The sequence below is a fragment of the Blennius ocellaris genome, assembly GCF_963422515.1.
Source record: "Blennius ocellaris genome assembly, chromosome: 10".
Classification (NCBI taxonomy): domain Eukaryota; kingdom Metazoa; phylum Chordata; class Actinopteri; order Blenniiformes; family Blenniidae; genus Blennius; species Blennius ocellaris.
Genome location: NC_137659.1, coordinates 2,767,383 through 2,783,676, shown reverse-complemented (window position 1 = coordinate 2,783,676; position 16,294 = coordinate 2,767,383). Strand labels below are relative to the sequence as shown.

General features: G+C 42.8%; 2 protein-coding genes across 6 annotated transcripts; one reads left to right on the top strand and one right to left on the bottom strand.

Moving 5' to 3' along the window:
• Positions 1–381: 381 nt before the first annotated feature.
• Positions 382–3,664, bottom strand: psma8 (proteasome 20S subunit alpha 8). Its single transcript, XM_080503382.1, has 7 exons — positions 3,484–3,664; positions 2,269–2,395; positions 2,039–2,163; positions 1,821–1,943; positions 1,611–1,730; positions 919–981; positions 382–843 (listed from the first exon to the last, which is right to left on the bottom strand). Exons 1-7 carry the CDS (start codon positions 3,583–3,585, stop codon positions 748–750), a joined length of 756 nt encoding a protein of 251 aa, XP_080359508.1. The 5' UTR covers positions 3,586–3,664; the 3' UTR covers positions 382–747.
• A 630-nt stretch (positions 3,665–4,294) lies between these two features.
• Positions 4,295–15,373, top strand: ss18 (SS18 subunit of BAF chromatin remodeling complex). Of its 5 annotated transcripts, XM_080504102.1 has the most exons (11): positions 4,295–4,448; positions 4,891–4,967; positions 5,049–5,133; positions 8,516–8,672; positions 9,015–9,245; positions 9,468–9,638; positions 10,000–10,077; positions 11,636–11,758; positions 13,559–13,689; positions 13,994–14,056; positions 14,871–15,373. In XM_080504102.1, exons 1-10 carry the CDS (start codon positions 4,380–4,382, stop codon positions 14,009–14,011), a joined length of 1,140 nt encoding a protein of 379 aa, XP_080360228.1. In that variant the 5' UTR covers positions 4,295–4,379; the 3' UTR covers positions 14,012–14,056; positions 14,871–15,373. The 5 variants fall into 5 exon arrangements, 4 of the variants coding, with proteins under 4 accessions (XP_080360228.1, XP_080360227.1, XP_080360229.1 ...); XR_013936814.1 differs by lacking the exons at positions 13,994–14,056; positions 14,871–15,373 and having other exon boundaries at positions 11,636–12,771; positions 13,559–13,632; XM_080504101.1 differs by lacking the exons at positions 13,994–14,056; positions 14,871–15,373 and having other exon boundaries at positions 11,636–13,684.
• Positions 15,374–16,294: the final 921 nt, after the last annotated feature.

The window sequence follows — 16,294 nt, the reverse complement described above, 5'->3', positions numbered from 1 at the left end:
TGGGCGGAGCCAGTCCAGCTCACACAGGCGCAGCAGATTCTGAACGCAGCTCCTGTGATCCAATATTCAAATGAATGAAATGTAATTTATGATGAAGGGGATTTATGTTTGACAAGAAAAAAAAAGCTCCAGGAGCATCACTGGAGGTCAAACAAGGTCAAAGAAAATCCCAACAACAACTAGAACCCAGAGTCAACGACTCGTAGATATTTGTACTTAAACCGATAGAAAGTCGCTTTAATCTGTGTATATTTTAAAAAAAAAACCTAAATACTCTAATAAATGCAGAACATATGAGTAAAACATGAAACGGTGCATTAGAAGGAAACTGTAGTTCAAAACCTCCCGAGTCCATAACGTATCAAAGACCATTTTAAATAATTTTTTTTGTAGAAAAATCAGCCCACTTTTATTGACTTTTTGAGTTTCATTTGGATTCTCACTGCCATTTACAGTTTATTTCAACATTTGAGGTTCATCACCATCAGAGTTGGTGAATGATTAAAAAAAAACAAAAACAAATTGTAAGCAAAGTTTCGGATCTGAACCCTGACTCCACATCTGTGTGTGTTTACAATCAGATCAACAGCTGGAAGTGTAAGAAAATACGTCAATCGGAGCAACGAGAGTCATTCTCAAGTCAGGATCCAGATCGTCACAATGACACGAATGAGCAAAACCTAATATCTGAAAGCGAGTATGTTGACGTCTTCCAAGTGCAATAAAGCCCAAATTTACTAAACCGCTTCAAGTGGATTTCTTCTGCTTCTTCTTCTCTGCCTCCTCCTCCTTTTCCTTCTCGATTTCAGCCACCAGGGTCTCGATCTCCTTGGACTCCAGAATCTGAGACGAAACACGCCGCCGTTAACTCGCACTCTTTTACCGCTGCTGGACGAGTTCGGTCCGAGTCGTTCTTACCTTCAGTGGTTGATTCCGTCTGATGACGGCGAGCTCGATGTTTTTTCCTCCGGATTGGACCACCTGCCGACGAGAAACGGAGCAATCAGGATCACAGAAGACAACCTGGAATGTTTAATTCCAACAGAAAATAATCTGTGGTCCTCAAAAAAACAAAACAATTATTACATTTCCAAAACATAGTGTTCAATCAAATATATATATTTTTAATAGATTAGACCAGAAGTCTTCATTTATCGGTTATCTGAAATGAACAACAAAAAAATCTATTAAAAAAAAAAAAAAATCCCTAATGGTTGGAATACTGAATATAAACCCTCGAAAAGTGAACCCAGGTACAGAATATATGAAACTATTTCACAAACATTGTAAAATATGTGGTTTGCTAAATACTCCATGAAAATCAACAAAAAACATCTTCTCTGTATCTATCTGATGTCTGTCTGTAGGTTAACTGGTTGGTTTTCCTGTGGCAAATAACTGTCGACCAAAATTATTATTAAAATATTTTCCACATAGAAACTCATGAATTCTAAGATGACTCATCCTCAACTTGTTTCTTTATTCTGCAGCCAATAGAACTGTTGGGTTGAGCTCTTTCCTTCTGGGAAATATCGGTGCCGCTCTAATGTTGCTTAACGGAGATTATTGACATCAGGAGTGTATTGACAAACACGCCCATGTGATCTCACCTCCAGCAAAGCCTTGATGGCCAGCTTGATGGCTTCGTTGTCCCCGGTGATGGCGTCCTCTGTGTAATTTTTCTCCAGGAACTCTCGCACGGTTTTGGCGCTCCGACCAATCGCGTTAGCCTTGGCGAGGAAGGAAGAGACGGATGTAAACAAGTCGGAACACTCTGAAGGAATCTCACGCCAAGTCGGGCGAACTGAAAAGGTGCCGACCTTCCAGGCGTGGTAAGTTCCTGACGGGTCGGTCTGATACAGCCGAGGAGTCCCGTCGTAATCGAAGCCCACGATCAAAGCGGAGATGCCAAAAGGCCTGCGTCCGTTGCTTTGAGTGTAGCGCTAGGAAAAACATATGTGCAAACTTCACGTCAGTACTCGTTTCAAAAGAAAACCGCAACGGCAGCTCGTTTCATTGAAATGAAGCCATTTCCGACCTGTTTCAGTGTGGCGATGTAGCGTGTGATGTATTCCACTGTGACGGGGTCCTCCACTGTTAGCCTGTGGCTCTGACACTCAACCCGAGCTCTGTTTATCACAATACGAGCGTCCGCCGTCAGACCTGGAAAACATCATTGAAGCAACAAAATGTCTGGATTAGATCGACTGTGCCTGTTTCAAAGATAAAATAAAGTTCTTGAAAACGGATATAGTGTGTTAGATTTACCCGCAAAAGCCATGCAGACGTGCTCGTCGAGCGCACAGATCTTGCGGACGGTTCGCTCCTCCTGTAACTTGGCCACAGACTTCTTCTCCACGCCGAGGACAACGATGTCTTTACCTCTGATTCCCACCTGCGGTGAAGGAAAACAAACATATCAAAAGGTCATTTCTGGATATTAACTACACAAAACTGAAGAAGCACAATTCTTGCTGCAAAGAAGATTTTCTTACTCCACAAATAGCAATTTTATGAAAATACATTCTGTGCAAAATGTGAATTTTTTATTCAGCTCAGTCTTTAAGTTAAATAAGTAGCTGCAATTTTATTTTGCTGTTAAACAATCGGTTAGAATGTGGTCCTCTGGTAGAATGGACAGCAGTGTGCGGTCCTTTCCATGGTTAAGTTGTCCATGTCAACATCGGGATGTTGGTTCCAGTTTAAATAGATTATTCGCATGTATACAATGGCTGAATTCACTTTCTGATCAACACCAACAGTTAAGAAAACGTTGCAAATTCTACTTGTATATGCAATCTTGTGTTGACTTTTCCTCCTTAAATATATTCATGAATTTTAATTTGTTTTATTAATTTTCACTCACTTGCTGATATTTTCTTTCACTCAAGATTTCTCATTGTCCTTGTTTAGGTATTTAAAAAAAAAAAAGTAAACCCTTTCCTCTGTTTGATGCTATCTGGGATGGGGACAATGTCTTTTTTCTTCTGTTTGTTAAAATGCAAAATAAAAAACAAAACAAATAGTTAAAGAAAAGGTTTCACAGCTATTTACAGCTATTGCAAACAAATATAGCACTATAGCAATATAAAGATAGAGTATCCATCCAGTATGTTCAATTTAGTTTAAAGTTTGAAGAAATCAGTTAAAAGCTAAAATAGTGGTTTTGTTAAAATATAACTACATTAATAATAATTATTCGGAGTGAAACTGAAAGTGGTGTAACAGTGACACAGCGACTAAGTGTTTGCTAACGGCATCGACCTCTTCATATGATCCCTTTAAGATGTATTTTCTTTCAAACATCACTACTCTAAAAAGTGTATAAAGTCACAACACAGCCCTGAATGTGTTGGCTTGAGCATGAAGGGATAAGGTATCTAAAAACCTAAAGTGTTGACAGCGACTGTTAGCCGCTAGCAAGATTAGCACAGGCAGCGTCCATGTTGCTAACGTTAGCAATAGTTTCATTTAAAGGCTCACCGCTGTGGAGCCTTTCTTCACGGCTTCCTGTGCATACTCCACTTGAAAGAGATGGCCATCAGGAGAAAATACAGTGATCGCTCTGTCGTATCTCGCCGCCATCGCACACTAATACACGAAAAAAATTACAAGGAACGAGAGGAGCCGCAGCCAAATGATTCAGCCAGTTAGCTTCGCACCGGAGAGACTGCCCACGCGCGGTGAACTCTGAACTGGGCGATACCAAAAGTCAATAATTCCACTGGGAAAGTTGCTTTTAAAACTCATAATACACACATGAATCATTTGTGTGAAACATGTACATTATATATATATATATATATTTATATTTGAGATATTATTCAGTGTTGAATACTAAGTCTTATTCACATTCACATATGGTATTCTGGCGTGTAAAGAGGGCGCAAAAACAGCAAAATCAAATTCCCACAACTGATGAAATTGACGTTTAAATACAAAATAAAAATGTCTGTTGTATTTGTATTTGTGTAAACGTGACGTTATTACACATTTATGTTAGTCTATTTCACATTTTTGAAAATGTCATAGCGTTTTGGATTCGCTCTGGACTGTTTCACTTTACAAGAAATAGGTGAAACTGTAATTGAATTCAGACAAAATCGAAGGTTCCAAAAGCATTTTGTCAATGTGAAGCATAGTAGTATAGTTTTCAGAAACTATAATTTTATATCTCATATCCTTCTTGAATTCAAATCAATGATTTTAATTTGAGACGCGTTTCGATGCGACGCAGTCCCCCCTGAAACGGACCGTCACATTACGAAACTGCACCGTATTCTGAACTGTTTGATCCGAGTTGTGCCGATTTGTTCACTTGTGCTAAGCCACTTTTCACTTTTATGCTGTAGCCCACTTCAGCGTCTCGTAATATCACCATGTCGGTGGCGTTTGCTCCTCACAGGCAGCGCGGGAAGGGCGACATAACGCCCGCCGGGATACAAAAGGTAATTCATCTTTTTTTTTTCTTTTTTTTTTTTTTTTAGCGCGTCGCAGAATGGAGGCTGTGGTACCCTGCTAGCCGCTAATCCCGTGTAGCATCCGAGACGTGCGTGCAGCTCGGGAACAAAGATTGAGGGTCAAAGCGCGGTGAATATGAACTCCTCCGGGCCCCGGGACGCGGTGTGCACACCCACACCTCCCCGCGTGTCCTCCGAACTATGCCCCAAATGCAATTTACACGAATAAAGGCCTGCGGTTTTGTTAGCAGGGGAGACAGCTAAAGCTAACGTCTTTTGTTAGCCAGAACACGCACACTCGCATTAAATAACAACAAGCCTCTTAGTTATTATTTTATTTTATAATCACCGTCAACAAGAAAATGAAAGACCACCTCAAAATTGCTCTACTTGAATGTATTCACCCTCTGCTTGTGTCTGCTTTTTGCAGTTACTCGATGAAAACAACCAGCTCATCCAGTGTATCATGGACTTCCAGAGTAAAGGCAAAACAGCAGAGTGTTCACAGTGAGTAAGGCTTTATAGCCCTTTACATTACATTTTTAATTGATTCAAACACTGTATGATTTTGTATGTGTGTGTCCTCAGGTATCAACAGATGCTCCACAGAAATCTAGTGTACCTGGCCACGATAGCAGACTCCAATCAAAACATGCAGTCTCTCCTCCCTGCTGTAAGTATCCTGTTCTTCATGATCTGTATGAATATATCACGGCATCATTGATTGCAGTTTTTGATTAGGAATAATAACTTTCTTTTTTTCATATATAGATATTTCCCCTGCTTTTCCATGTTTTGTTTCCGCCTATTCCATCAAAGCAAGTTAATTTTCTTCCAGACGCAAATCATTGCTTTACAAGGAAATAAAGGAAGTACTTTAAAGCAAGGCCATTTAAAAATCGTAGAAGGTTAAGACTGGGAAATACATTGAGACCCTGTTTTGACGGGAACATTTTTCAAGTGAAAATGCCAAATGTAAATCAAATGGTATTTGATGTACATTTACACGACACCGGTGCTCAGGTTGTAAAAGTTGCGATTCCCCCTAATCGCAACTTCTTGGAATGGCTCGGTCTCAGTGCCCATGTAGACAGTGGAAACATTGCAACTGTGCATGTGCACTAGGGCCATAGTAAATAGTGCTTCTGCATAAGCATTGGTGGCTGGACAATGACAACAACGGCGCCCTCCAGAGTGTCATGACTCCTGGTCCATATTCTCCTGGAGATTGGTAATTTAGTAGTTGAACCTGGGTTAGTAATCTAACTTGGTCGTCTGTTCAGATGAATACTTGTACTCGCCACTGTTAATGTTTAGCATATTGTCCTCTGTGTGCATTCCTTCATGACAGAAACAAACAACAGCACACACTCATGACCAAACAGGGAAACTATATCACTTGCATTTACATTATAAATGTGATGTTTTTCTGCAACAAATACAAAAAAACTATGTATTTTCACTTGAAACGCAGTGGTCCCCAAACTTTTTTGCACCACATGACCCGTTTTAAGCAACAATTGTTTCCACGGACCGGCAGGACATTGTATGACCTGGTTATACAATGCATGAAAAACACTGATGGAAAAACACTGGAAAGAAGCACTGACAGAAGTGAAGCATTTTACTTAGACTGAACCATTAGACTAATGTAATTTTTCAAAACAAAACTATATTCTCTCTTTGTGGCCCAGTACCATATAATCCACAGACCAGTTCTGGTCCACGCCCCCTCTTTGTAAAACAGGGCCTAAAACAAAGCAATTAAGAAAGGCATTAAAAAAAAGATAACTCATTTTAAAGTGGAATCTATCCTGTGCAAATAGATTTAAAAGAAGTGCCTCAGGATGTTTGTGACACAGATGCCCAAACGTCTTCCTGAGGACCTCAGAGATCTGAAGGTTCCGTATTCTACATGTAAATCTATATTTAGGCCCAAAACTATTCAATGCTTTATAGACAAAGATGTAAGATTTTGAAGTTGATCTTTTGAGAAACACAGGTAGACGGTGCAGACAAAGTCTCCCGTGGCAATAGTTTCAACATTTATTGTGATATGCACGCCAGAGAAACATGTTTCCCCTATGTATAATACATATGTATAATACAGAAACAAAGGTAGGGCAAAATTAGGAAAATAAATGTCTCTATATCAAAAACTATCAGCAACATGGACATCAATAATGTGCCAAAGCTGTATTATTGAGGTGTGTGAGTCCCGTCAGCTGATCGGGAGACTGATGGTCCTGAATTTCATTACTTGATCATAATGTATCATTATGCATCATCTTGTCATGGTCTCGCCCTGCCGAATGCAGAGAGAAAATATTAGGCTGTTCAACTAGCAAAGCTTAATGACCTGCTCATTGTAATCATGCTCTAATTTGGGCTGATCAGCATTTCTATTAGAGTTGAAGTGTTCCTCTCAAGCAGATACGGTTTCGTAAACTCCACAATCAACATTTCACCGCAGCAATACGAATGCAATTGATCCTCCTCGAGTCACTTTTTATTGGTTAAAGCTAGACGCTAATGTTTTATCAATAAAGTGTCATGGCCGATGAGTTCACCTGTCGGCTTTTTGCAAAGTTTGAACAAACAACTATTCGTGCATATTTAACACAACTGTATTCTGAATTTGTATTCATTTTGGAATTATTAGAGTTTAAAATTGTAGACTGAAATGTCCCTGTTTGTCCACTAGAAACCCTCAGTGATCAAAGCTGCACTTCAACTGGTTTTCTTATTCTGTCCAGTATTTATTTAAGTCAAGTGTTTTCGATCTCCTCTGATAAGTGTTTTGTAAATAAATGTTTTGAAAAAAAGGATTATTTGACTGACTGTCAGTTATTCAGTTATAATCAATGTCAGCATTTAAAATTATTGATACAATGACAGATGATTTGTCTAATATCAACATAAGAGGTATTAAATACCTTTTAATAAATAAAAAAAATTCTGTTTGAATGAACAGTGCATTGTTGCTTTAATTCTATTTATAATCCAGTTATAAACTGTAAAAATTCTTATGGTTTTATCATATTTAGCAGCTTTTTATAGTTTTGAAAACCAAATTCAGTGAACTTGTAAAATTTGATCACTTAGATATTCGATTATATTACTGTATGATACCTCTTTATGTTGGTCTTTATATTAGATGTAGGCTTAGTGCTGTTTAGTGTTGTTTTTTTAAATAATCTGAAACAATAATAAAAGTATTTGTTGAACAAAAACACAGATTTTCTGCATTACCTTAAAAACTAAACACCACATAAGTTGTCTGATATGAATAATGTAATTTAATTCATGAACATGTTCCATTAGTTATTGCTTGTAATGCAGAAGGTTCAATGACCCTTATTTCTTATGTCAGCGCTTTTTCAAGTTCGCAATAATGAACAAACTGACAACCTCGGTTAGTAAAATTCGTTTCTTGAAGCTTTAATCAATGGCTCACTTTTTTTTCTTCTGATTTTCGAGGTTGACCGTTAAAACATAGTGTTGCTTTTCATGGGTGCACCAGCAGCATGAGCATGTTTAATCCATTCAAATTAGAATATGGCACACATTTCCCTTAATTATAGATTAAGTGAAAACTGAAATATTTTTCTATGTTTTATTCTTTTGAATTATAGGGTTAAAATCATAAAAAAGGATAATTAGGCCATGTCAAAAATAATACAGTATTTAACATATGCTGTATTTTTCAAACTTTCAGTGATCATTATGAGGATTAAAGTCTCAGTAAAGTTTGCACAGAAAACATTTTTGGAACTTTTAGTGTCATTAAACCTCTGGTACGGTGTGATTCTGTGGAGAAATCAAACTAATGAAATCCTGGAGCATGAAGAGTTGCAATAAGGGACAATTTCTAAGACGAGAATTATAGAAACTTTACTGGTCGGGTATGAAATCTAAAGTGTGAAAATGAGTTTCGACCTGCTGCCTCGTTCTCTCGGTTCGGTTCTGCCGTTGCGTCGTCGGCTCGTCGTTCCCAGCGATTCCCGGCAAATCTTTCTCGTTCTCATACTCAGATGTTATTTTTGTGTCTGCAGCCGCCCACTCAGAACATGCCCATGGGCCCCGGCGGGATGAACCAGAGCGGACCCCCCCCTCAGCCCCCCCACGGTCACAGCATGCCCTCCGAGGGGATGGTCAGCGGCGGCCCCCCAGCTCCACACATGCCGAACCAGATGAATGGGCAGATGCCTGGTGAGTGTCGTCACCCCCCCCACCCTCACCCGTCTTCCTCTCTTCTCTCCTCCAGTTTCTGTCTCACTCTGGTTGCCTAGCAACAGTGAGGCCGAGAGGGAGGTCGCTGCTGAAGGATGCAGGCGCTTGTTGTTGGCGGCGGTCTCGGCCTCGCGCTGCGTCTATTGAAGTTTCACTCTTTGCGTGTGACCGTGTCTGCAGGGTTACCTTTTAGATTTATTAAAATTCCATAAACGCCGACTTTAAATATCTTTAGTGGAGATTCACCGTGCATGTTAAACAGTTCCTGCTTCTCAAGTGTCTGGGTTGTTTCCCCCCCTCCGCCCCGCCGCTGTTTTCCAGGCCCTAATCACATGCCCATGCAAGGTCCCGGTCCGGGCCCCAACCAGCCCCCCAACATGCCCAGCGGCTCCATGAACATGCCCCCCAGCAGCCACGGCACCATGGGCGGGTACAACCACGCCGTGCCGTCCTCTCAGGGCATGCCAGCGCAGAGCCAAATGAACATGACCCAGGGCCAGCCCATGGGGAACTACGGCCCCCGTCCCAACATGAACATGCAGCCCAATCAAGGTAGAATATCACTTTTATTTTTTTTTTTTTTTTCCCACGGGTTTCACTTGCTTGTGTTGGTTCCTAAATCCTCTGTGAGAATAAACTGAGGCAAGGCAATGAGTCTATGACTGAAGAAAAAGAAATGTGTCTCCAGGAATCCTAATAAAGCTCCCCAGAGGAAGCCCCGTGCCCTTCCTGTGGTCCAATTTGAGAGATGTTACTTTGTCGGTTCTGCCGCAGGCCCCATGATGCACCAGCAGCCCCCCTCGCAGCAGTATAACATGCCCCCTGGTGGCGGCGCGCAGCACTACCAAGGGCAGCAGAATCCCATGGGCATGATGGGCCAGGTCAACCAGGGGAACCACGTGATGGGACAGAGGCCCATGCCGCCCTACAGGCCCCCGCAGCAAGGTACGCCTCCTCCGCGTGCGACACTTGTGTGTGCAAGTCGCGAGTGTTGGTCTTTTCCTCCTCAGTAACCCCTCCCTCCCTCCCTCCATCCCTCCCTAATGCCTTTCTGCCTCCTCTTCCTCTCCGTCTTCCTCTTGTTTCCACCTCCGTAGCCCACAGACAGCTTGATGGGTAAAAGGTGTGCCCTAAAGCCTCCAGTCGCTCTAAAAAAAAAGTTTTTAGTCCAGTTGACCGAGAGCAAAACTCTCTTAACGAGAATCAGCAGCAAAGGAATCCATCCTCTCCACACTCCCCCCTCACACAAGCGACCCAACAACACCTTGAATCTACTTGTGTGTATGTTGTGTGTATGTGTATGTAGGACCCCCTCAGCAGTACCCAGGGCAGGAAGACTACTATGGGGACCAGTACAGTCACGCAGGACAGGGAGCCTCAGAAGGTAGGAGAACACCTCCAGTCGCTTGGAGAAAACAAAACAAAACAAAAAAAAAACCCCAGGAGCTGTGTAAACACACAAATCATGTGAAGAGACTGTGACCCAGCCAACAACAACAACAGCAAAATCTCAGTTTCTTCAATATTTTCTGGGGAAAGTCGAGGCTAATTTGAACTCTTAACGAACAAACCAGAGGTGCAACGTTTTGTAAAAAAGTCAGGATCTCCCCAGTTTTGTTGCCGCCGCCTCCCCTCGGGGTCGCGTGTTAGAGTGAATGATTAGCCAGGAGTTCGAAGCTCTGGGTCTGAGCGGTGAAGTCCGCACCGAATTTGCATTAATCCTTCACATTCCCATTAATAAAACAAAAACAGAACAAAAAAAATCCATTCAATAACCGCATGACATGAAACCGAGTCATCTCGTTTTTAATTAACGGCTTTTGTGCTCCCACAGTCAATAATAGGAACATTTTGTAGCATCATTAGGAACTGCAGGTTGTCTTTATGTTGCCGTGAGAAAAAGATGCTGTCGCAGAGAGATCACACTGAGCTACAACCTCTTTTCTCTTTCTTTGTCCAATTAACATTTTCTTTTGGTTTCTCCTTCCACTGACTACACTATTTTCCTTTTGACCTCTCATACGCCACTCTTTAACTCCCCTCCTCGACAAGAAAAACTTGAATTATTCTTAATCTGTGACCATGGAAGAGTCCCTGAACTCCTCGGAGAGCGTTTTATTGTGATGTGGAATGTTGAATTGTTCCCGATGCTGATGTAGGTCACCGTGTGTGTATTTCCAGTTTACAACGGCGACATTATAACTGGGTGTTAATGGGCCCCGGGAGAGTTCCTCACAATATCATTATGATGGCAGTGATCTTTGCTCGTGCCTCCAGTGTGTGTGTGTGTGTGTGGCATCGTTTTGTCCTTTTATGTATTCACTCAGGTGGATTACGATGCCGTTACAGTCCGGGTGCGAAGGTCACAACATGTAAATCAAAAGCTAAAAGACCCCATGAAGTGGAAAAAAAACAACATTTACCTTTCTTTTATCGTGTTTCCAAGCGCGATTTGCTCATTAATCTGCATTGTGATGATGTGAAATGCAAGAAATAATTTCAGCAGCTTCGCCATTTCTGTTCCTGTAAAACGTGTTGGAAGGTCTGATGACTTGGTGGACGCGAGTGGGCGTGTCCCAGTCTTCAGCCAAGACATTTCTTTGAATTTCTAAACCCCCGTTGCAAGGCAACGTAACCGCCACTCGAGTTGAGAAGTTTTCATGCGATTACCAATTAGACTGTTTAACCAAACCTCATTTCGCGAGGTCTTTAACCCATAAATAGATTTCATTCTTCACTGCTAACTCGTGGACGAAGCTGTGTTTGTACACAGACTTTTAATGAGTCACACCAGGTCAGATAGAGGCAGTTGCACCAGCCGATGAAAAGTCGTGTCCGTGTGTTTGTGTGCGTGTGTGTGTGTTTGTTTGTGTTTGTGCGTGTGTGCTGCTGTGGTGCTGTCGCCATGTGGCTCACATGCCCTGCTGTCACCCTCCCTCAAGGTAATGCCCAGTACGGCCAGCAGCAGGAAGCGTACCAGCAGGGCCCCCCGCAGCAGCAGGGCTACCCCCCCCAGCAGCAGTACCCGGGTCAGCAGGGCTACCCGCCGCAGCAGCAGGCCTACGGTGAGTCTCCGTCCCTTCAGTCCCGGCCCTCTGGAGGAGGAGGCGCCGCCTGCCTTGGCTGTAAGCCGCGCCGAGCGCGTGTCAAGACGTCGTCCGGGGACTGGAGCTCCGGCGGAGGAGACGGTTCAATCAGCGCTGGTGGCGACGGGCATTAGCGTTTCCCCCCGGCGCTTCGGTTTGATGTTCACACATCGCTCTTCCGAGCACACGGTGTCCCCCGCGCCGTCAAGTCGTCGTCGAACAGAACGGGCGGGTTCGAAACTGGAAACCGGAGGAAAAAACCTGTTTCCCGAAGGCTGAACACCATTTAACCATTTAGTTCAGAAAACTGTTGGTATGGCGATTCGAGCGTAGTTCTTGGGAGTTCCCGAGGCGGCTTCGTCTTTCTTTTTCCTTCTTTTCTTTTTTTTTTCCTTCCTGGAACTTTCCATCAGTCCTCCTCAGTCTGAGCCAGAGCTCGTGTTAGTAATGAGCTGGAGAGAGCGGCGGAGGCTGTGAGGTGAGATCCATCTGGCACGTACACATGCTCGCTCTCTCAGGCCCCCACAAGGTTATGCTCAACAGCATCAGGCATTACGAGCACCTAACGATGCTGCGTGGGCCTCATTTGACTTCAGCCCCAGTCAGGCTTTGCTCGGTCCTTCACAGCGTCTGCAGAGATAACTGCGGCGTACGGGGGCCGATGAAGTGATTTTTTTTTCCCCCTCTCTCTCTCTCTCTTTTTTTTTTTTTAATGAAACTTGCTCCTCTAATGAAGACCAACAGAATCTCCTTGATGTCTCCTTGCATTAGAGAAACTCTGCCTGGCTCCAGCCTGACTCACCCTCCTCTCATTCATTACCGAGTCAGGCGGCCTTAAACAAACGTGCTGCTTCTTCTTTCTCGTTGCAGCAGCTCAGAAGTGACGGTGAACTAACGGGGATTTCCCAAAGTTCTCACTGCAACGAGCTGAACTTGGAGCTCTTGGTGTTTAAGCTCCTTCTCGTACACAAGTTATCGAATATTCTGTGCTTGTATGTATTTAAACTTATAGTTACATTTGTCCATAACGTAGTTTGTTTGGGCAAACTACCATAATCTCTTGACTGTAGGTCACATCTGCCCTGTTTCTCTTTCTTACAGTAATGGGAGTTTTTTTCTTTCTGTTTTACAGTAGCAGTTTTCTGCTGTTGTAGTGCAAACAACTCAAAGAAGTTGCATTCTAGAAAATATGGTGCTCATGGATTTAAGGAAAAAATATGGCAGATGAGTTGTACTGACCAATTGTATTTAAAATATACAGGTAAAGAAAGAAAAATCCTCTCATCCTGAATAAAGTAAATCAAATAAAAGTGTAAAACATTCGTGGGACTGGACGTTTTCAAAACATTGCCGTGTAACCGCAAAACTTTTCTGAAACGTGCCAAAACAAAGCGTTTTCACTTGAAACGCTGTCGCGTAAACAGCCTGAGAGCGCTGGTTTCACTGTAAAGCGAGGCTGTTTGTATTCTCTTATTTATTTTAAGTTGAGGATTTAGAGAAACTGCTACTTAAAAGCGTTTTTTTAATTACTTTTTTAGTTGTATTCATCTGCCTTTCAATCTTAAACAGTCGACTTTTGATTTCATGGTTGATATTTGTGCTAAACATTGTGATTCATTTCAGAAACCACTCTCTGCGGTACAATTCCAGGCTTTGTTGCCACGACGTTACCCTCCTCTCTGATTATCCACTGATTATTTCAGAAAATACGATGATTGGAGACGTTAAAAAGTCCAACGATCATCAACTCACCCCGAGCTCTGCCCCCCCCCCCTGCAGGTCCCTCTCAAACTGCCCCGGGACAGTATCCCAACTACCCCCAGGGGCAGGGGCAGCAGTACGGGGCCTACCGCCCCCCTCAGCCCGGACCCCCGCAGGCCCAGCAGCAGCGCCCGTATGGCTACGACCAGGTGAGTATGGCATGACTCCTGAGGGCTGCCAGCACAGTGTTTCTACATCTCAGCTTAGTGTGTGGTAGAGTTGAGTAACTACGCCGTGTATTCTGTGTAGGTAAAACATGTTTGTGCATGCCGTCCCCCTCGTGGGCGCTTTAAATGTCTTCCTCCCAGAAGAGCTAGCACTGTTTAGTACTTGTTAAGAGTCTGGATCCAGTGAAATATGAGGGCTGCTGGTGTTTTGAAGGGACCTGTGTTTCCTGTGCTCTGATGTGGGGACCACAGCTCCACCTTGATATCTTTATCTTTGAATATTCAGGGGCACATGAGGAAATAAAGACCCGGGGATTTGAACCCCTGACTAGCTCTGTAAGAAGCAAAGGTAATGGTTGCTGTGAAGACCTCAACGTCCAATCTAGACGCTTGACCACCTAGCCTTAATTTGCATTTGTTATGTTCCTTCTGTCTCTCTTTTTGTCTCTTATCTTTTTCTCCATCTATTTCTTTTTTTTTTTTTTTTCCTCTCAGTTTTTGGTTTTTCTTTTAAATTTCTTTCCGTTTCTTTAGTTTTCTCTACTCCTTGTTTTTTTTTAGATTAACCAGGGGTCGAACTGTAAAGTCACGAGGTCCAAGAACACGGCATGTTGACACGCTCCCACACGCCATTGAACAACCCCCCCCTCCCTCCCAACACGGCACAAAGCGCCATCAAATTATCTGAGACACAAAACTTCGACCCCTGCTTAGGAATGCATCAAACCGCTCTCACACCGAATAGCATCCCCCATCTTTGTTTATTTAAGAAATAAATAAATGTTCTTTTGACTTATTATGAAGGATTTATCCTCCTCAGCCATGCTGCTGCCCAAACCTGAGGTATCCAGCCACAATTTACAGCTCACAAGTTGTGCGGCCATGCTGCCACCTGCTGGTCAACACCAGTCAGCGCAGGCATTAATCATGGTTTGCAGTATATGGTTGAAAACCACAGATGTTTGTTTTGCACCCTGTTGAGATTTGTGATGCTGTGTGTGTGTGTGTGTGTGTGTGTGTGTGTGTGTGTGTGTGTGTGTGTGTGTGTGTGTGTGTGTGTGTGTGTGTGTGTGTGTGTGTGTGTGCGTGTGCGTGTGCGTGTGCGTGTTTTGTCTTGTGTTGGGAAGGTCACTAACGGGACACTGTCACACGTCTCTCCACAGGGCCAGTATGGAAATTACCAGCAATGAGAGATGGTCACTGCATTCACCCCAACAGCTCAAGCTCCGACCTCTGTCCGAGCTTTGACCTCTGCTCCACTCTAAAAGCAGATCCTCTCGGACTCAAAACAATCGGGCGACACCCCCACCACCCCCCCCAACCCCACCCCACCCCACCCTTCTCCATAATGAGCGCTGGCATCATAATGTCGGCATCCATGAGTCACGTTCTGGTCCAGTACGTCTCAAAGCAGCAATGCCTTAAAATAAAATAAAAAAACAAAACAAAAAAGAACGGGGTGGGGTGGGGGTAATAGAACTTGCCTTATTAATTTTAGCATTGCAGATTGTGAAGTGAAATTTGGGATAATAGAAGATCTAAACAAAACAACTAAAATGTACATTTTGAACCTGCTTCAGGTGCATTGTTTCTCTCTCCTTCAGCTCCCTGGTCACAAGAAGCAATAATGCCAGCAGAGTAGGGGTGGGCCGGGTGGGGTTAATCGTTTTAGGGACTTTAAAAAGGTGAAGTAATGCACCAGGTGAACTTCCAGCTAGGCCATGGTACACGTCTTGATGTATGTGATGATGTAAAAATCTATTTTATGCTTTTTAGATCGAGCTAACTTTGTATAAGACATGAGGAAACTAGTACTAAAAGCTGTGTGGTTTATTTCATGAAGTGTCTGTGTCAATGTTTTTCCTTTTTTGTTTGTTTGTTTGTCTGTTGTTTTTTTTTAAAAATGCTCCTCGAACCCATCCAGCTCGACTTTACCAACAAACCTAAAAAGAATCGGGTGTAAAAATCAATTGAAATCACCCGATTTTGATCTTTTTCTGACAGAAATATGAGCAGTGGCTTTTCATCTGAGGTCATATGTAGCAGCTGCCACTGCAGATTCGGAATGAAGTATTTTAAAAGTAAATGTCTCCTGGTTTTGTTTGTTGGTTAGTTGCTGGAAACACCCCCCCCCCCCCCTCCCCCCACCCCCCACCAGAATAAACGTCTCAGTTGATGTCACTCGAATCGTGTTGTGTGTGAATAATAAAGATTGTTACTGTCAAATATGTAACATAAGATGTGAAAATAATGTTCTGAAATGGGTTCCTTGACTTCACAGTGCAGTTTTATATCACTGGCTTGATATCTGTATTATGGTGCATATTTTATTGATCCCACGTGTACAGCGGAGTGGAAGAAGAGGAACTCCTCTGCTATTGTTTATATGGCTGTTTTAATATTTTTCATTCTGCACCCCATTCCAGTGGTGGTCACGTTTGTGTCATGGCAATGTATAACTGTACATTATAATAAAATGCAAGAATCTTTAATACACTCTTGCGCGTCTCATTTCACACGAGAACGTTTGGACTTTGTCAGTGAGTTACTTCACCCGGGAAGTAAAATGCAAGGTTGGGTAGGAAGT